At 33.2% G+C, this 22110-nt stretch overlaps 1 protein-coding gene across 1 annotated transcript in view; it reads right to left on the bottom strand.

Annotated features, from left to right (window-relative positions):
* LOC105462132 (visual system homeobox 2-like) overlaps positions 1-22110 on the bottom strand; it is a 50784-nt gene that overhangs the window by 2479 nt on the left and 26195 nt on the right. Inside the window, exons 3-4 of the mRNA XM_011708670.1 lie at positions 18590-18679; positions 16168-16298 (exon numbers count right to left, since the gene is read on the bottom strand). Coding sequence (XP_011706972.1) covers positions 16168-16298; positions 18590-18679 — 221 coding nt within the window. The remainder of the gene's footprint in view (positions 1-16167; positions 16299-18589; positions 18680-22110) is intronic.

Raw genomic sequence — 22110 nt, 5'->3', positions numbered from 1 at the left:
ATATATGTTATTATATATTTTTTTTCTCTGAAATTTTTGATTTTTAAAAATTCTTTTTGTTTGGAATCATTTGGAATGCAAAAGTTGTGAATATATCACATTTAAAAATTTGAACAAAGAATTCGTTGCGTATAGTTTAAAGAAAATGCGCTTGTGGGATATTCCGTATAGACATACATGTATATGATGGTTTCACACAGAATATGTTATTTAAAAAATTGGACACACACACACGCATTCGTTTCGCAAGCGCATGTACTTCCAACAGAAGAGGGAGGCCAGAGGCTAGGGCGTGGACCAATTTACAGCAACAATGCCAAAGTCACCGACAGAATTGGTGCGTAATTTGAATGAATGGGAACGCGTCGCCCTGTCAATTTGAGCTGCCACCCTGAAATTATCTTTCGCTTAGATTTCAATGTACACGCACGTAGGTTTTTGCGATTTACACGCAAAGATATCGGCCTAAACTAAACCCGGCCGTTACGGTTTGTTAGAAAATTTGTTTCGGCATATACATTATTATTATATCGGTAAATACTTTCCTAAATCAATTTATTCAGAAAAAATAAAATATCCTTGTATTTTTAAAAAGAACAGATCAGCTAAATTATATATTAGCTATAACGAATCCGTAAACGAACAAATCATATAGCTTCTCATTTCTTCATTGAAACGTGATAACATCGGTATGTACTATACAATGATGAAAAGCAAAAGTGTTTAATAATAATGCTAAGAGATATTCAACACACAAAATTTGCATTGATGTTGCTTGAACGTAACCCAAGAAGGATAGGAAACATCAGCTAAGACGTTGGATAATGAAAAAGAAAGAGAGAGAGAGAGAGAGAGAGAGAGAGAGAGAAGCCCGGAGATAGAGGATCAGGATTCGATATCTCATTATCGGTCGATCTCAAATTGAAGTCACCGTGGTGGGAAGTAACGAGATCTCCAATTATCCTTGGAACAGTGTCACCCTATCTTATCATTTATTATATATATATATATATATATATATATATATATATATCCTTTGTGCGAAACTAAAAAAAGGAAACAAACGATTCTTAACCTTTGGTTAATAATTGTTCTTTCGTCATCACTTTATTTCGTGCGATACTATATTATCAAAATTTTTCCAATTCTTTAAAATTTGTACTAAAATCTAATAAGCAAAGCTAATTTTACTTGCAAAACTGTTTGAGAAATACGTTGCTAATGAGCACTATTGTTAGTTTGCAACAAAAATTTATGACAAACAATTGTAAAGGTTGGCAGATTAATAAATATATACGTGTGTGTGTGTGTGTGTGTAAATCATAATAACAAATAATTTTGTGTGTCTTGTTTGTAAAATAAGAATGATGATCTTCTTCGACGAACAGTCTTCTGCTTTTCACAAAATCCTTTTATTTGTTTATATAATTCCAACATAGTCTAACATAGTCATGTCTATATAATTCCAACAAAGAATCAGTCTCCTTCCGCGAAAATCCCCTCAGCACGTTTTGTCCTTCCCACACTTTTCCTACTATCTCCGTTATATTATTTCTTATACTATAGTCAGTATTCTCTCTTTATCTCCATTTCCATTCTCATCCTCTTGTTTTGGTCCAATAGTCAGTCGCCGGTCTGATCGATGATACGCCAACAGGCAGTACTGCGCATGGCCGACTAAATACAAACTCGCTCCTTATTATACCGGGTGTGCCAATAAAGAGAGTATGGAGGAGGAGGAGGAGGAGGAGGAGGAGGAGCAAGAGGGGCGAAGGAGAAGAAGGAGGGTGAGAAAAGGACGATGGTGGAGTAACGCAAGGGCAGGAAAGGAGAAAGGGAAGGAGAATGCCGAGAGAGCGTTCTGTCGGAGTTCCTCGCTCCTTCGTACCAAGGCGATCATATAAAGGATCTCTTCTAGCGCGTCTTGCTGCTGTACCGCTGCTTCAGCAATGCAGCCCCCCCCCCGGCCTTGCACCCCTTCCTTATACCCCGCCCGCTACTACTCTAACTCAACGTCCCGTGATATACCAGAAGATGCCAAAGGATAATCCGGATACCCGATTTCCAATCCCGATGCCGCGAAACGACACCTCCGCACAGCATCATCGATCCTCCTTTACGGACTTACGGGTCGACAATGCTTTTCAATACGACTTTCTCCTCTGCTCCGAGCGCCGGCGTGTCCTCATGCATTCATTGCTATACGCTTCGCGCAAATATCTCCACAATATATTGGACATCTACTCTGCTTAGGATGTTCATCTACGTCGTACAATTTGCAATGAAAAACGACAATCAATTCTCCTATGTTTACAAACTTTAAATTTTGTATACTCACATGCGTAATTTTTACCTAGAAGTGTTAAAAATTTGTCGTTATTTTCAGTTAAAGAAAGATTATAGGAAATCTATTGATTTTTGTATATGCAATACGCTATATGCTTGAAAAGTCTCTAATGTGCGATATATGCATATATACGAAAATCAATATATTCCCTATAATCTTTCTTTAACTAAAAATAACGACAATTTTTAACACTTCTGTAAAAATAAATTAAAAATAAATTAAGTAAAAATTAAGTTATTATCTTAATTAATGTATAGAATGTAACGGGTTTAAATGAAATCTTAAATCATGCGTGCTCTAAAAAGGAAAAGGATAGAATTGCATGTGCGTATAGTATATACAGGTACTAATAGAATGATAATGGCGATATGCAGTGAAATCTCATTACTTGTGGTAACATGATATTATGCATAGGAAAGATGACTCCAGTGTGGCTGTTGCATAAGCGCAATATTGGGGAATATATATGTATAATATATATAATGAAATACCTAAATAATTTACGGCTATATAATTTTCGTGTTATTATTAGCGCCGGCGTTATCAAACTGTGCGCGAATATGTAAACGGTCATTACATAGTTCCGTAAAATTACCACCAATTCCTGATATTTGTAACATCAAATAGAAGGAATTTCTCCTCACAAACAATGAAATGGAATGAATTTACATTACAAATAAATTTTAAGTGCCATAATCCATATTTATTAATCAAAAAATTATTAAAATGCGAATTAAGTGTGACAATTCTACGCTCTACGAGACGTTGAGTGACAGAAATAAAATTTTTACACCTTTATCTGTTTTTTTTTCAGATGTTACTTGTTAGAGACTCTATATAATTTATCGCATATTCTTTACGAATGGCGAACGTTAATATTTTTAGTAAATGGAAATGTAAAATGGTAATTCTCAATTTTTTAATAGTTTTTTGCTTTTTGCAGTACGACATTTTTGAATTATTGAATTGATTTTCATCTTCCACACAGCGGCGGCAAGAAACGATTAGCCATAAAATCAACTTTGATTACATTCACTCCATAAATACGAAAATGCAAATATCGTATAATAAACTATATACGAATTCGCGCGCGATAAAAGTTTATCTTTCATTTACTTGATAAAACACAACGGGATTGTAAATCAAGAGAAAGACGTAGCAGCCTATACACGTAGATTCACATGGATTCCCACAATCCCGACAATCCCCGTGATTAGGGGTTGTCCGTAAGCCAATTAATCTTGGCAAATAAGCGAGGGAGGAAGGGATGGAGCACGCGTTATCCCTTGGAAACGCATGACTTATTTGCCGCATAATACGCGCATAAGAGACTGGCCTAGTAGTGGTGGTCCCTTCTTTGACTATCGGCTGGTAATAAATAGTTAAGTCGCGGACGGACCGTCGCGAGGACCCCATACTGCGAAACGGCACGCGTCAGGACATCATTACGTGAGACACTTGCCGAGCCACCCGAGGGTGGCCCGAAAGGGATGTTATATGCGTTAGCCACCACTCGGCGTCGATAAGCAGAAAATAATTCAGACGAACGGACGCATTAGCAAGTGAACTCGGCCTCGATCACGCACTGAAGTAATGAACCGCAATAAATTATTAGCGCGGCCGATCGAACTGCAGTATAGCGAATCGCGAAATCGAAATGAGAGCTGTAGAGTATAGTCGCGTTTAGGCCACACTTCCCTCCCCCGCCCCCGCACGATTAAAGTTCTGTTTCTGTGTCTGTAATTTTTTTGCATTTTCAAATCGTGTGACAATTGTATAATTCCAAACTGCTATATATCTATACACTTTTGACACTTATTCGGCATGTGTCTAACTTGACATGTTCTTCTGCGAGTTTCTGTTTCCTTATAGTTATTGAATTTCTTTCTCGGCCGTGTGCACATATTAGACGCCAGCGTGTGCTCTCATATTCTCGATTTTCACCACGCAGACTCAGTTTCAATAGCATTTCATCGGCGGCGTGGGCGTGGCAAACCTTCGGTCCATGCTTCTAACTTAATTCGGTTAGGCGAGATTTATATCTGCTGCTGGCAGTATTCCCTTGTTCAAAGTCGTCGTCGTCGGCGTGTCTCTCCTCCCCCCCCCCCGACTCCCGCCAATTCCCCAACGATTCACCGTGTTTTCCTCCGAGCACGAACCGAGTTTATTAGAATTTATAAGCGGTCCCACTGACAGTAGCGCAACGCCCAAACTACCGCGCGGATATTCCGCGACTCCGAGTTCCCGATTTTCGTTGGAAACCCTTATTTATTTGCCACCCGTTACGCCAACTTTGGCCAGGCTCAGTGGATACTCCGCGATGTGCATTATTGGTCAATTTTTGGGGTGAAACGCGCCCATCCGGAAATCATCGCTTTGTTTGTCGGTGGTTTTACGACCCGCGGCAGCGAGCCTTCGTCCTAAAAATCACCATCGTACGTGCTACTTCTGCGAATATGATTTAGAAGATTATCATTGTTCGATTAAACACAGTCACAAATGTTAACTTTAAAGTAGTTTTTAAACTAGATTCTGTCATACAACTATATAATATATGAACGTGAAATAATTACAATCGTCAAAATTTATCATTTTTTGTTTTTTACTGTAAGTTAAGTGTAATTTTATGATGAAAGTCTTCTGTCAATTATTTATTCTATCTTTTAATTATCTTGGACTAATTGAATACGGATATCTTATTATTTATTGTAAACAGATATCTTTTAAACTTGTGGCGCTTATGATTGACACGTGTAATGATTAATTAGATCCCCCCCCCCCTCCTCCGTAAACAACTGTACGACGCATTTATTCGAACACATTATTTTTCCACATTTTTATGGCATAAACATGCAAAATGTGTTCGTTCACTCCTGTTGCGTCACCCCGGATTGTCATCCAAGGGGGTCGCCTATTAATATAAATAATAGATGATCGCATTAGAAGGGTGGATGCCACTTGTCACCGTCGCGCTAAACACGCAAAAGTCGAAAGGGCACCCTCCGAAAATCATTTAATCATTTCGATGACGAACGATAGAAAATTCATGAGCCCGACGTTACTGACGGCCGCAACCCTATTGTGGGAGTTGCTTGGTCCATGGTGTATTGGACGCGCGAGGGTGATAATGCCCTGGCTTTATGTGCGAGTGATAGCTGCTTTGGTACATATAAAGCTAGATATTTTCGCCACTTCGTCATGGGAATGCTTGCACGTTGAATCACACACACACACACACACACACGCGCGTTCTCTAATTCGCTTTTAATTTGATTTCCCGACAAGCATTCGATTTGGCCGACACAGCATCGTAAAACCTTCATTCATTTTCACGTGACAAAAGTAATAGCATTTAAATCTCTAATGGAGAAGTCAAATACAGATGCATAGTTTATAAAATAATTTTTATTATATGCACAGTATTTTCTATAGATCTTGAATTATATAATGAGATCTTTATATACTTTACTTTACTTCGTTTTACGAATTCCATTTTGTCAAAATGTAATCCGTATCGGACTTTACGACAATTAAATTCAATAACTGTGAAGCGTATTTAATTTTTTTATAGAATTTAAAGATGTAAAGATAAACTAGAAACATCGGGAGATTAACTTCTCAATTTTTGTGTTCTATCGATTATTTGATAGTATTGAAAAAAAGATATATCCACACACATATCCACATACACATATCAATTTATGGCAAAAAGTAGACAAAAATAAATATTAATCTCTTGATGTTACAAATTGCGAATTTTTTCAATATAAATTGAATATTGAAAAGTTGACTTATTTATACAATCAAATGTATACAAATATCTTTTAAAAGAAAATATATTTATTTTTAAATATTAATAAATTGTTAAATGTTCTCCAATTTGTAAAACAAAAATTTCCACACTTATGCACACAGATATTTTTATTGCTTAAAATGAAATAAAATTATTACATAATAAATCTGAATTGTGTACGCAACAAATTTTATTACAGTTCATCGTAATTGTTATGAGTAATTTCACTGTATAATTTTATACGCATTTTTTTTAATTAAATAAACTTTTTATCGTCAAAAATCCATGTTTTTATAAAGTAATATATGTTACACTTTCATGTAGTAATTAATATATGATGTAAATTATGAAAGTAAAGCAATTAAAAATTATGTGCTGTAAAGAAAACAAATGAATATGCAGATAGATTCGTACAAAAGAGTGAATTACTTTAAGATTTAAAAAGAAAAGTAGCGAGTAAAAAATTCGAAAGTGAGAAAATCTAAGCAAAAAGTGTACAAATATCTAGAGATTAGAAAAAGAAATGTACAGACTTTTCCATGTGTTGCCTTTTCGAGCGCATTCTACTGCTCGTGTAACAAATTTTTACATGATAAAATCTTGTAATTGTATATAGGAAAGAGGAGGAAAAAGTCTTTTTATCAATTTTTAGACGTTTTAATTTGTTTCTGTACGTGTTCATCACCGTGAGTGAGGATACACCCTCAAGTATTTAATGCATTCGTTGCTTTGTCACCCTACGATATCATGTATATCCATACACGCATACATACAAACCCAGACAGATACACGCGCGCCGACCACGCGTTGGTTGCAGACGTACAAAAGATAAAATCAATAATCGGTCAGCGGCACCGAAAAGTTCTCCCTGGATTGTTATGTATAAAAACGTAGTCTTAATTTGTGGCGTACTAAACAAACATATCAAACATTTTATAGCATTTTTAAGTTGTGTTTCAAATTGTAAGTAAAAGAAGACTTTTTATATATTTAAAAGAAATATTAAATAAAAATTTTCTAAGTACATAACCTTCCATGCATTAAATATGTAATATTTAAAATTTGTTTATGTTATCAGTTCACATATTATCAGTAAGAACTTGTAACGGAAATTTAATTTGAATATACAATATAAAAAAATGTTTGTTCTCTCTTCATGAGTTGCCTCACATAACTTTTTATTGGAATATTGCTATAATTGTTATAAATATTTTCTTTTTGTATTACTTTCATTTCTTCTTATTATTTTATTTCTTAAAATTAAATCTTAAATTAATATTACATATACGCATATAGTTGTATATCTAACCAGTATATTTTGATATTTGATGTTTTTAGTCAGTGCACGATTTTTGTTAGAAACAATTAGAAGAAATATTTATATTTATAAATTACAAGAGAGAGAGAGAGAGAGAGAGAGAGAGAGAAAAGAAATGTATGTAACATAGAAAGAACATTAATATCATATATTTATCGCTATTTTTTAAATTTTTATCAAAATAAAAAGTATATAACACTATATGTGTGCAGATATGTGCAATTTATAATGTATAATTATACGGAAGCTGGTATAATTAAAAATTTCTTATTCTAAAGACATAAAGAGAAAACAAAGGAACAGAACTTATCATAATCGTTTTTCTATAAGTTCGAAATAGTCACGCCATATATGATCATCCAGCCATTATACATATACATATATTCAACACGAAAGATTTTCATAATCCCTTAAGAACGGTCCGATGAGAAAATATTTATTTTACTCAGTCGGAAATAGCTAATTTCAGATCTCAGTATTATTTACTCAGCGTTAGTCCCACTTTTAGAGATGTTGACGTCTTCTCTAGAATATACTCAGCTTCGAGTCCTTATGAAATTCTTAACCAGGATATCCACCTGTCATAGCTCGCATTCATGGAGAAAAGTAACTTTTCGAAAAATAAAAGGATTTTCAATGTTCGTCCGTTTGCAATAAAATAACAAGCAATCTTAGTCATAAGCAAACATTTACGCAATAATAATTAATAACTGTAAACAATTATTTGCAATAATTGATTTTTTTAAATGAAATTTGTAATAAAGAGCTATAGCTGTAAGAGCACAGTTGTGCGAGTTAACGATATTAAAATAATATAAATAAAAATATACATATATCTATAAAAAAAATACAAAACAAGAAATGTATAGTAAAATCATTTTAATAAAAATTTCTTAAATGTAATTTAGAGATACACATATTTAATAATACTAGAATTTGCGTAACAAATACTACAGAAATATTTGTGGAGAAAAAAGACAATTATACTGAAATATATAGCAAAAAAAAATACTTACGCTTTCTTATACAACGAGAGAGATAATAATTGCATAAATATTATATATAAATTAAATAATTTTTTATATAAAGCAGAAAAATGTTATCTTATAAAATAGTTGTACATAAAATATATTAAATAAAAAAAGGGACCATTTTTCGAGGACAACACTGCAGTCTCTCGCGATATTAACGATAGAGAGGAAAACTACAACTGATTTACGAATTACCATAAATTCCCCGTGTGAATGATAATATCGGCATATAATTCTCAACGACTTACGACGGTGGGTGCCTACTAAACATAAACACGAGTAGGAAGTCTCGCTCGCCTGCTGAAAATTCGCGGGTCATTTGAGCTGTTTCCGCACCATTACCCTTTCTTAGCACGTCTTCTCTACGAGAGCAATCCTGCGACTCGGTTCAGGAGCAAACGGAGGATTGTAAGACATTGTAACAGAAGATCGAAGAAGAGATAGAGAAAGATAAGGAAAAAGAAGAGTGAAAAAAGAAGACGAGTACGAAAAGGAGAAGCGAGTTACTTGTAGCAACACAGACGTGACTCGATTCCTCGTTATGTCGTTCCAGGGAATTATACCCTCCAACGGAGTTTTCTTCTCTCCACTCTGCCGTCGATTCTAAATGTCGACGATACTGGAAATGCTCATTCTGCAGCGTATGATGCATGCAATGTAGTGGATATATTTGATATGTCAAGAAGTACGAAGTTGTTGGTCGTTAAAGTAATCGAAATGAGTACGCGCACTTCTACTACACACAATCTGCACTATGCACAATCTAGAAAATTGAGATACTTTTCTTTACGCTCGTTATAACATATATATATATATGTAAGTTATTAGTTAGGAAATACTTATTTTTGAATATTTATAATACAAACTCCAATTTTTATTTTTACAACAGAATAACTCATTTATGGAATCGAATAAAAAAATATATATAAATTTTGTGTTTCTTATATACAATGCTTTTCAGATGTTCGTTAAAAAATATATATTTATAAAAATTTTTCCGACGATAAATATTTTTCTAAAAAAAAGTCGGATTGAAAATCTGAGAATTTTATTATCATTTATAACGCCTGCTGAGACAAAAATTTACAAATACCTGCAGATAATTACTGCCACACACATTACACGACTATATTGGGGTTTTTTACATCCGTTTTTACTCTACAAGAATTGTAGCAATATAACGATAGAATAGAATTTCATCTATCTTCGGCTCGATTCTACAAATAATACAATAGCAACGCCGCATTCGGCAGCAGCTGTGTACTAAAGAAAGATCTTTCGTCGACGAAACCGAATTCGAAGCCGCTTCCGCTGTTTTACGAGCAATGTTTCTCGTGCTGTCTCCGCAAGTGTCCGCAGCTCAAGCCGCCATTTTGTAGATTGCATCAAGTTGTTTTTCCAATACGAGAGACATGATGTGCTTGTGAGATACTTGTTAAATTTTTAAGTGGGCTACATTACGAAAAAAAACCTGGTAAAGTATTATTTTAGCCTATTTAAAATATTCACTATGTTGTTACTTATGTAATTAGGTGAAAATCCATTTCCACGTAAATAACTTTTTTTACGTCATTTTATTCTTTGTTTTTGTGACTGTTCAAGATTGCAATATATTTTTAAATATATATAAAAATATACCTAATATGTGTGTGACAGCAGGTACACATACAGATATAATATACAAGTACTATAATGCATACAAAATTGCATACAGTCGAACCTCGATAACTCGAATCTCAAGGGACCAGCTGTAAAAATCTTCAAATTATAAAGATTTCGCTTTATCGAAGTTCGAGTAAAAGAGAGTTAACATATGAAAATCACGAAAGCTTTGTACGAAAGTTTATAATTTATAATAGATTTTAAAGTAAAAAATTCGAAGTTTTTCGAGTCGGTTTTCGAGTTATAGAGATTCGAGTTATCGAGGTTCGATACTGTATTAAAAATTTAAATATTATAATGTTTAAATACTATGCAACGATATCTTATAACAGACGTTATAATAATGTAATGAATAAGAAAACCATTGCATACACATACATATTCCCAATCTCTATATTTTAACACTTATGTTTAACACCGTGTCACAATAGTGAGCCTGACTGAACTTTCCATTCAAGCGATCTAATATTTTGAATATAGTAGAATATGTAAGTTATTACATGATATACTTTTGGTGATACATGCGACTTGAATGGACAAAAACATCGCATAAAAACGGCAACGAAATATGTTAATATAAAGTTACTGTATTGGATAATACTGTATATCTCTCTAAATTGTCAAATCTGTCACAAAAATTGTTTCAGGTTATTAAATTACTTGATTTTTATTCAAACTGCAACCATACTTCTTAAATAAACATAATGTACTATATAATTGAGTGAAAAAGAATAAGTATAATATCTACTAAAGGTATTTATTTAAGAATTTTCAACAAAACACGAGGGGGGATGTGATTCTTTCTATAAGAACTTGAAAAATATAAAATAACCACACAAAATGCTTAAGACGGAACTATTAATTATAAAAGGGCGATATATGAAACACATATATCGTAGAACGTGGCAGAAGAGTGATCTTGCAGAATGAGAAGGAAATGTCGAACACCTTGTCGGAGAAGCGACTCGCGCCTCCTACCTGGCTGGCCGTTCTAACGAATCCTCAATGGCGCCCGAGCGCAAACGGGGCCTTGACAATGGGGCCTTGTTGTCAGGAAGGGGGATTCCTTCAGAGAAACTTTTGTCAGGGAACTCACGTGGAACCCGCGGGTGAGAACCCTCGAGAGCTCTGTGGATGACTTGCGCATCGCGAGCTTCTCGCTGCTACTTGAAATAAATTTTTTTTCTCCTCGAGTCGAAGGCGGCTTTCCATCCTTCTGCTTTCTTCGTCCAACGGACGCGTGACGATTGTGTGAATCACGTCAAAATTCTTCGCTAATGGGCCGCTTACGGCGGGAACACTGGCACACGATCCTATATGCACCGTCTTTCCCTTCACGAGCCTACAATCTTGTTATGTGCGATAAATTATTCAAAGAAAAAAAGGTCGCCTGTCCTTGCGAAAATATAATTTTAGAACCTATTTAGATCAGCATATAGTCAACCCTATAATTCGACAAATTGTCCACCGTATACGAATAAGTTTTTCAATTTCCTGTGGTAGTTATATAATAAGCACAAATAAGTTTTCGCGTGCAAATAAAAATTATTCTATATTCATGTATAAAATTTTTCTCCTTATTATTCATAAATTTCAGTCAACAACAATCAACTCTCGTCGCTCAACTAATTAAGCTATAAAATAACATATACGAACATGTAAAACATGGAAAACACGAAATATTAACCGACTTATTGTCTCACAATGCTCGACTCGTGCAGCTCTAATCATGTAATAACTTAATACTCATTTCGCTTATAATTTAGTTCAAATCGCTCCGCAACATGGGACCCTTTCTGCGTACATATATATCGATCGCGCCGAAACTAGACTATGCTCGGAATACAGGGTGAAATTTTCGCGCGCTCCCCATAAGAAATTATAACCCTCAGATCGCCGAAATTATATCCATTTGTACGTGATTCTACCCGGCAATTAGACGTAGCCGAGTCGCGAACATATAAGTTCGTTATAACAAGTTGCCTTCCTCTATGTCATTTATAGAAAAAACTGATTGTATATGTTAGAAATTCCAAGCATTTAATCTTCCACAGTGATATAATACAGTAATGCACCAAAAGAAGTCATCAAGAAAAACCGTCAATTGCTCTCTTCGTCGAAATGATATCCAATGCACAATCGGATATTTTTATCAGATATACTGATATTTCATATATAAAGTCCAAATATAAAAAGCCAGTAGGCAGTCTGTTGAAGACATTTCGATTAACCTCGCTGCAGGAGGTTTCGACTGCTTTTCTTCAGTATTGTAGTTCTGGTACGGCGATAACGGACTGGCAAAATGATAACAAAGCTACCAATTCTATCGCAATTATATAATAACAAGAACAATGACATCAACATACGTAAAACAAGCTTTGCAGAATTTACCACCTATACCAATAATTTCTGTTCCAATAACATCAAATGATTTTTAAATCCGTTTTATGCAAGTAATTAAACAACAGTCGTTTTGATTAATTATTTGTTCATTTAAATGTTTTTTTTAAATATAAATTGAAGCATACATAACTTACAATTAGTGTTAACACATTTAGTTGCGATTTTAAATAATATCTGTGCTAGATTTAGTTCAGATGTCATTTAAAATCACAATACATGCAAATGTAATGAACATAAATGCTGTTTATTTTATTCTTTCTCTCTCTTTCTCTCTCTCACACATCATTTTATGGTCTCTTATTAACTAGTACATAAAAAATAACATTTTTATTTTCCATAATTATTAATGTCAATTTATTTTTTATACAAAAGTATTTGATATACAAATATATTTATTAGAACAGCTTCCGTATAATTATATTCTCGTATATTCAGAATGGAGATGATGACCAGCAATTTGTTAAGTTCATAATTAATTAATTTCTATTCAAATATTAGGTCAATGTATCCGAAATCATTAATTTCATTAAGTAATAACGCTTTGACGCATTCAGAAATCGACTTACTGTCAAATTACTGAATGGGTGCAGGACAATTTTATTAGAGCGAAAATTTTCCATCCCAATTATTTCTTACAATCGTGATATTTATAGCCAAAGATCAAAGAATTAAAAAATATTAATTTTATTAATTTTATTCTCTTATTTATTATCAGAAAATTACAAACAATTTTTTAAAATCATTTTGACACTATTCTGCACGAGAAAATTCGAAACGTTTTATAAAACACTCATTGTTGTATTTTTTAATTTTTTCAACATAAAAAAGAAATATGTACACTTCTCTTTCGATAATTAATTACATTTTAATTTCTATGATTTCGTCAATAATAAGGTCTTGTTAAATAATTATGTTTAAGAGAAAAGAACTGCCCTTTTCTGGTTTATTGATAATCAAATCTGATTTAATAATCAAAGAATTTTCTTTACAAATTTTTCAAATTAATTTCAATTCAAATTATTTTCAAATTAATATCAATTAAATGTTTCTAAAAATTTACAACTATTAAAAAATTAATTAGACGTAAAAATATACAATTTAATACATAGCAATACTCTGTATATTATTAAGAAATTTGAAAAATTTCAATTAAATAAGTATGTTTGATAAATTAATAAAAATAGCAAGATATGACAATACAAATGTAGAAAAATTTAAGTAACTATAGATAAATAACTATAGATATTAAACAAAGAATTAAATAAAAAATTTGATGCAAATAAACATAACAGACATTGATTATGTTTGTTTGTACAAAACGGCCTTTTGATAACACACATGATTTGAAAGTTTTTAAATTCAAATAATGTACAAAAACACTGCGCGTGACGTCTAAATAACTCATTGTCAGCTAAGTAATTCCCGAAGAAAGATAACGACAAATTCGAAAATAAAGAGCAAAATATGTGAGGTGTACAGAATGAGAAGGAATGAGATAAAATGAACGACAGAGAGAAAAAGATGCCTGCACCTTCCCCTCTCCGTGCAAAAATATCCCCGTTAACGATTATCAGCTCCTCTTTCCGTCTCGCGCCTCGTTATATTGTGTCCCCGTCGCGCGCGCAAATTTAGAAACAAAAGACGGGTGGAAAGCGCGTTCTGATTGGCCGTCCGGTCCCTGATTCCTCTCTCTGATTGGCCCGCGGGACCGCACCCATCCTGTAATGGCCGCTTTGTCGTTCCCCGGCACTCTGTGTGTACGCGCCTGCACGCTTCAAGCAGCCTCGACAACCCCATGCCGTCATGATTCCCCAACCCACCCCGCCCCTCTAGTCTCCCTTCTACTTGGCTCACCAGCTACCCCCGCCGCTCGCGCCAACCACCCTCGTACCTCGAATTATATCAAAATATAATCACTGGCTGCCGCGCACAGGTTGCGTGCATATGTATATGTTGTATGCTGGAAACGCTCATTCACATATATGTATACAGAGGTGTCCGAATCGTGGCCCGCGGGCCATTTTCTCCCACATGCTCTCCCAGCTCTCTCCCCCCCGCCCCATTTCCCCTAGTCTACGATACGAATCGACAAGCGTGATAAGTTAGTAGTAGTGGGGGATGTATGTACAAGCAGGGTGCGGAATCTCTTAGTTAAATCCACTTGGGCACCTCTGATGTACGATATACACAACGCTGCGCGTTAATGTACACACGCATGCAATCGAAGCATCATAGATGAAAACTGCATGTTGCGATATGCTTGAGCAATCTCTTTCTTGCACTCACTTTTTCCTTTTTCTTTAAAAATAATGAAGAAAAAAAAGGAATGGAAAACTGAATCTCAAATTTTCAATTGTAGGCATATTCGTCGACATATCTCTTATCTGGTTTTGCTTCAAATGAACTGCGTATTAAATTTATAAAACCCGACTGATACAAAAGCCGACTTTTACGCACGAAGTTCTTTTTTTTTCTCAAAAATTTGTAATTGCTATAAAACAATTACCACGTGAAAATCTCACAAATAACTCTCAGAAATAATTAAGCATATCATAACGCTTTCCGCTTTTCAGTATTAAGTCTTTAAGTAAAAACAAAAAGTTAGTTTATCTATGAGGCTTACGAAAAGTTATTCTCAATTCTCTAATACAGATTTAACAGTGATTTATCGCACATTTATTACGTATTAACGTTGAAAAAAGAAAATTTGCTACGGCTACGTTTTTTACTATGCCAGAGCGCAGATGCTTCGCCAGAACATTTGCAATGATCTTCACAGTGACCGGTCCATTATTCGCTTGAAATATTCAAGTCTTGTGTATAATAACCGAATGAAAAATATGGCAGGCGACATATTTGTCATATATCTGCGTTATGCATGCATGATGCACATGGATGTTGCTTTGCGATGTACGAAGAAGGATGATGTGAGAATTACAATTTTGATGTAAAAACAGAAACGACCAGAAAAGAGATGGAGATCGAGATAAAGAATAAGAAGGAAAGAAAAATGTGAAAAGGGGATATTAGAAAAAGAGCGAGACAGAAAAAGAATCTTGTTCCGCCTTGTTTCATCATGCGGAAACTGATATCAATTTACTTCCCATAGGTCCGCAGTAACTAACCGTCTCAATTCTGAAAAATGTCCTCTCTTATATGTAGTCACGGCTTTTGGTGCTACCACACTACACTCTACACTTGCCAACGAACCGTCAATAATTTACAAAGCTTGCAACAATTGCGCCGAAAATCTTAAAAATTTACAAAGAGGAAAAGTAGTCAGGGAGCTGATTTATACAAATCTCATAGACAATTATTTTCGGTAGCATATAGCACCACAAATAATTTCTTGTTTATGTAAGTTTTTGTTAAAGTTAGACTAAAAATGGCCATATATATTCATATAGATGTTCTATATTTATTGCTATAAATGAAGATTTCAACGAGACTTAATTTTTAATAGTGGCGTTCCAATTTCCGATTTAATATGAACTCACTTGCCTATATAATTGTCTTAAATTGTTAAAAACGTCCAATTTTATCTTCTCTAACTTTATCCATGTAAAATTGTAGCAATTTATACGTAGAAATCAATGTTCTTATTTTCGCTTACCTGTATCCTGTCCTCGGGTAGATCAGTCCTCAGACTTAGCATCTCGCGGGCATAGACGTCAGGATAATGGGCTTCCTTGAAAGCTGCCTCCAGCGCCTCCAACTGCTGTGACGTGAAGATCGTCCTGGAGCAACAACCACATGAACCTAGTTATATGCCATTACAGAGTTTCTACCTTAAATCTATCCTGCTCTCTCGCGAAAGATCGAAAGAAAATTCCAAGTAATATTCGCGCGCGCGGTACGCGACATTTATATCAAATTATCAAGTCAGAAATATCAAAGCTGAAAATATCAAAAACTTTGTTAATTACTTGAAACAAAGTGACATTTTATAATAAGCAAATGTTTTCTGCAACGAGTACGTTGAATTAAAATGTACTACAAATTTAAATCTAAATCAAAGTGCAGAAATTCATATAAGCGCTTTATCATTGCATAATTAATATCAAGTCACAAATTTACACGATTTTCTCGTATAGATACATTAAGTATAGTTACATCAAACGTCAACAGATATATATTCTATATATTTGGTATATTGCATAAATAATTTAAATGTCTTTCCGTAAAAAGAAAAACAGATAGTTGCGAGATTGTGTTTACAAACGTGTGCATGTGAAAGAAATTGGAAAAGAAATTTGTATGTAAAAAACACGTGTATTTTTCACTTCTATTATTTAATAAACCCTATTGTCACATTATCTAAGCGTAACAGCATTAATGTTTATACAAAGGCGACAGGATACATGTGCAGTTTTAGCGTTGGCAGTTATAAAAATGTTAATTCAATTTAATTATCATTTCGATAATAATACTTTCAAAATGACTCATTCTTGTTAACGCATGATTTCGCATTAGCAATCGCCAAGTCTATTTTCCTAAGTGGCCGCAAGTATGTTCCATCATTAGCTTATACAATTAGTTGGCAAACGGGCACACGTTTTGTCGATGTAGATATGATGTAGAGACGAGAGACGAAGCGCGAACACGTCAGTAACCAATGATTACTTCGTTTCTTCTTCTTTTTCATAAGCAGGATGTATAACTCAGCAACGTGCGATGGACAGTCGATGGTAGACGAGTGTCCGGCCAGAAGGCACATATGCGCGTGATACGACAGAAACTGGAGAAGCGAATTTGACGGCAAGACGTCCAATTAGTCTTGCGATTCGACAAATTGTAGGTTGCGCAGAGAACGAGCTGGCATCTGCCTTTGTGGGCCGAACGAAAGCTTCGAAATTGAAAGTCATTTCCCGAACGATCATCCGCTCGTTAAGCGGACACGCGAAAATCGTCGACAATTCTGCTTCAGTTTTATGCGCTCGTTTAAAGACTGCCATGTAATCCTTTCGAATTCTACCGGATTGATTTCGAATCTTTGAACAATGATCGTGTCAAAATATCAAATAAGTTGAAATAAGCGCTAATTTGGAGTTTCTAATGTAAATTCGTAACATTAAAATATTATAAATCATTAGATTTCTACTTTTATTTATTGTAATTAGAGAATACCTACAATATTATTCTTATAGATACATATATATAATAAAATAATAATTCCTAATTATAAATATATAAATTATAACTGTGCAAAATATGTATAATCATATTCTTTTCCTAAATTTATCTTATTCCGTTTTTAAACATGAAATAACGTATGTAATATTCGAGATTTATAATATACCACGTAGATACCACGATAATTTATCCACGTAGAAAATAACTTCTTATTTTGCGTTGTTAAATTAAAATTATTCATATAAGATTATGTAAAAATATGATTATAGAGTAATCATATAAGTAAGTATGTAATAAATTTTCGTAACATTACTTGTTAATATAATATTATTAATCTGTCTTTGTGCATCTATCAAATATAATTAAAATTTTAATATAAGAAGTACGAGTATTATTATATTTCGAATATATTATTTGGATTCCGTAATCGTGTCTTGACCGCGAAACTTTAATTTTCAAGTTAAAAATATGATAGAACTAAATTGTTACTATTCATTAAAATACCGTACAATTTGTTTTAAGTAACATAACGAATAAAAATACATAATAATTAAGAGTGCGAAAGGTTTGTGTAATATTTCATATTCCGTTTTAAATTTCAGTTGGATAAAATACTAAAATACTAAAGTTATTTCATATAGAATAATAGTCAAATACACTCCATAATTCATACTTCCGAACAAAAAATTAAACTATCAATGTGTAGTAATATACGTAGTATATAATAAAACTTTAAACTTTCTAGATGAAGAAAATATTTACTGCGACTACAAGTTGCTATCGATGAGCACAGATATTTTCATAATTCAGGTATTAAATTAGGTATAATTGTTATTTCGTGCAAAGTATAACGCAATCTAAGAAAGAAAATGCAAAGTTAAAGTTTCTGGCAGAGACTCACCTATGACGGCGTTTTTTCTTCTTCTTTTTACTGAAACCTGAGAGTCCATCTACCGTGAAATCTTTCCCCGATTCTATGTTATGTCCAACACCTGTAATAATAATAAAAACAAGTATAAACTTTTATGATCATAATGTTTGAGGTTGTATAACTTTGAGAATATAAAAATATGTTTATGAATGTTCATTGTTAATATTTATCATTATTGTTACGTATCGCAATTTTATTCTTTAACAAAAGATAAAAATAAAAACATAATTATAAGGCAGAACGCGTGCACGTTAAATTAATGGAATTAACATTTGTGCGCTACAAAAATCAGAGATGTGTCGAGATTAATATTTTACTGAATTTGCAGCTCATTATTTGATAGCATTATCTGTAATTGATGATTATACAGCTCTGTATGTTGAAGCTGAGCATACATCACGTATCAAATTACCTATTATATCAGACTTGGCAATGTATTCGAACCCAGAATACCAATCTAGTGTATGTCTAAAAAGCGAGTTTTGCATTTCCGTGATTGCTTCCTTATCAATTCATTTTTTCTTGCTTTACTTCTCGCTTCATTATAAAAATATCAAACAAAAAGCTAAACTAATATTTTATTTCTAAATATAGTTTATTTATTTATTGCTTTCTTGCGTAAAAAGATTATAAATATAGTTTTTTATGAAAATTGATTTTTAGAAAATAATACCTAATGATACAAAACACATATAATAATACATATTTTTGAAGAATAGTCATATAACTAGCTAAGAAAAAAATTTTTTTTCTTTTATGAATAAAATTTTATTTTAGAAAATATAAAAAATGGATATAAAGGTGCAAAAAATTTTTTTTCAGAATTCTAGAAAAAAATTCTTTATGCAGCTGAAAATGAACTCAGAATTGATAATATATGATTGAATTCTTTTTTAACTCTATATGCTATCTGGATATAATGATTCTTAATAATATTTTAATATGTTTATCCAATCGTTATATTCTTTAATCTGTTTATAAGTAGATATATTCAGTATATATTGTACACACACAACACACACACTATATATATATAGGTATATATATATGATAAGAAAAAATATTTTGTATGCAATAAAGCTACAAATTGTAATTGCTCAAGTATAATATAGTATATAATAAAAGTATAGTTAAGTACAAATATTATAATTTGTCTATCCTTGTAGAATAGTAATTAAATAAAAACGTTAAAATTAAACATTAGAATTTCAAAAAATCACTATAAATTTTATATCTTTCCGCTATGCGCAAATTTTTATCGAAAAAAGTGTATAACACGTTGCAATTTATAATAGCCCACAATTTATGAAATATCTGTGAAATAATTGTCGCGTACGCAACGGCAATAATGACAATTTTTTCAGCAAGTTAATATGCAGAAACGCATGGCACCCATGCAATGAAAACTCGTTCGAACGAAATCCAACTGCGAACAAAATCCGTTGACCAAAAATAATTATCAATTGTAAATTAATGTCGAATTAACGAGCGAAAAGCAGCCCGAAGCATTGCCTATGCTCACAATGAATCTTCCCTAAGGGTAACTCTCGTTACTACCGCTGTCGCTGATACTGCCGGTGGCTAATTAACTAGTAATTAAGAGCTAAATTCCAATTATACGTGTCCCTCGACTAATTGGATTCTGAAAGGTTTGCTAACGTCATCATTAGAAAATCGGCACTTTTTCTCGCTATAGCTGACATTTCGATACTATTTTCATATGACGTATAGACATTTTTCTAAATTACAATGAATATTATAAAACTTTTTATAAACGTATGTTTATATACCTATATATAATAATTTGTTGTTTTTGCTGTAATATAATAAGTAATGCAAACTTATGTTCGCTATCAGGCCCGGCGATTGTCTCAACTCTTGATGTGGAATACTGTGGAAATTTCTAATAAAAAGTCCCACTTCCTCCACTCCACTAGTAGTTGATAAAATTTTCAAGTACACAGATTGTCTCTTTTAACATTTAATTATTTATTTTTTACAATCAAAAACATGGATGCTCTATAATTATTTTTGAATTTTTATAAATTCATTTAATAATTTATCAATGGCATCCATTACAGCTCCGCTAAATCTCTGTGGTCGGATGTGGATTTTTTCTGGTGTGAAAATCCACATCCACCTGATTTTAGGCTGTGGACTGCTCCACCAATTCACACATAAAACGCCGGGCCTGTTCGCTATGTAATATACGCAAATTTTATTCTCAGGACAAGTAAATGTTGCAAATTATTTTAATATGTACTGCGTACTGAAAGATCTATGCTTATTGTTGTAACGAATAAATTTTTATAAATTGTTATCATAAACGGGAATACCTAACTAGCACATGTGTAGTCTAGTATACATTTGAATAGTAGCAATATAGAGAGAAAATGGCTGTCAATGAAAGAAAAAATAAATATTTCAAGCTCGGAGGACGGTAGTAGCGTTTATAGTTCGCGCGATGCATTGTTTTCAGTTTTGTAAAGAGCCTCTTTAAACCCTCGGTTCCACGTTGCCTTCTTGTTCTTCAGGTTTTTAAGTACGCCTGTTTACTTCAAGCCGTCGAATCAATCATCCTGCTTGTACCACAAGCATAATATTGCGCTAAAATAAGGATTTTTGCCTAGATCGAAAAATATTATGTTTTTTTTAATTACAAGTTAAGAAAAATAAAAGTAAAAAAAGGAATAGTATTAAAATCATTGGGTAATTCATTCAAATTCAGCGTGAAAGAGGTTCAATTTAGAAATCTAAAATTATCATGTGTATATACCATTTTGAATCTAAATTGTATTTGTTACACCATGGCCAGTGTGTTTGGCAATGTCCAATATTCCGAAAACGATCGATGTGCGTATGAGAAAACATCTGAACAGGTGTGCCGCGTCGCTTAAGGAGAAGTACGCAACCAAATCGATTAATCAAATCTAGTTAGCTATTACGCTACTAGCAGCTACCGCGCGTATATGCACCGATGTGTGCGTTAATACGCGAAGCGTTAGCCAGACCATCTAATTCGCCCTGGACCTAATCCTGTAATACCCTCGATATATTGCAACCTCCCTTCAGAATATCTTCCCCAAAGGGTACAGGCTCTCGAAAAATAATTATTCGTTCGCAGTCTCGTAACAGAATATTGGACATCGAAACTCTTATCGTATGCCGTCTTCTGCTTGGAAAGGTAGGTATCATAATATATCCAATTTTATGCTTATTAATATCATATATAGTAACAGATATATATATATGCACACACGCGGATGAACGTAAACCAACACATCACACTAGTACCGTATAATCAATTATATTTGTTATAATTTTAAGGATTTATAACACTTAAAAGTACCATAGTTTGTTGAAGTGAATTTTAATATATACTTCGAGTAATAAATATTTAAAACATTATTTTAAAAAACATTGTTACTAAATTTCTATATACATATATACATATTTATACTGTCAATAAGCATGACACATTTCTATATAATA

This window comes from Wasmannia auropunctata, unplaced genomic scaffold (genome assembly GCF_000956235.1).
Source record: "Wasmannia auropunctata unplaced genomic scaffold, wasmannia.A_1.0 LD336099.1, whole genome shotgun sequence".
NCBI lineage: Eukaryota > Metazoa > Arthropoda > Insecta > Hymenoptera > Formicidae > Wasmannia > Wasmannia auropunctata.
The sequence above is the reverse complement of the archived record's forward strand: the minus strand, read 5'-3'. Positions and strand labels throughout refer to the sequence as shown.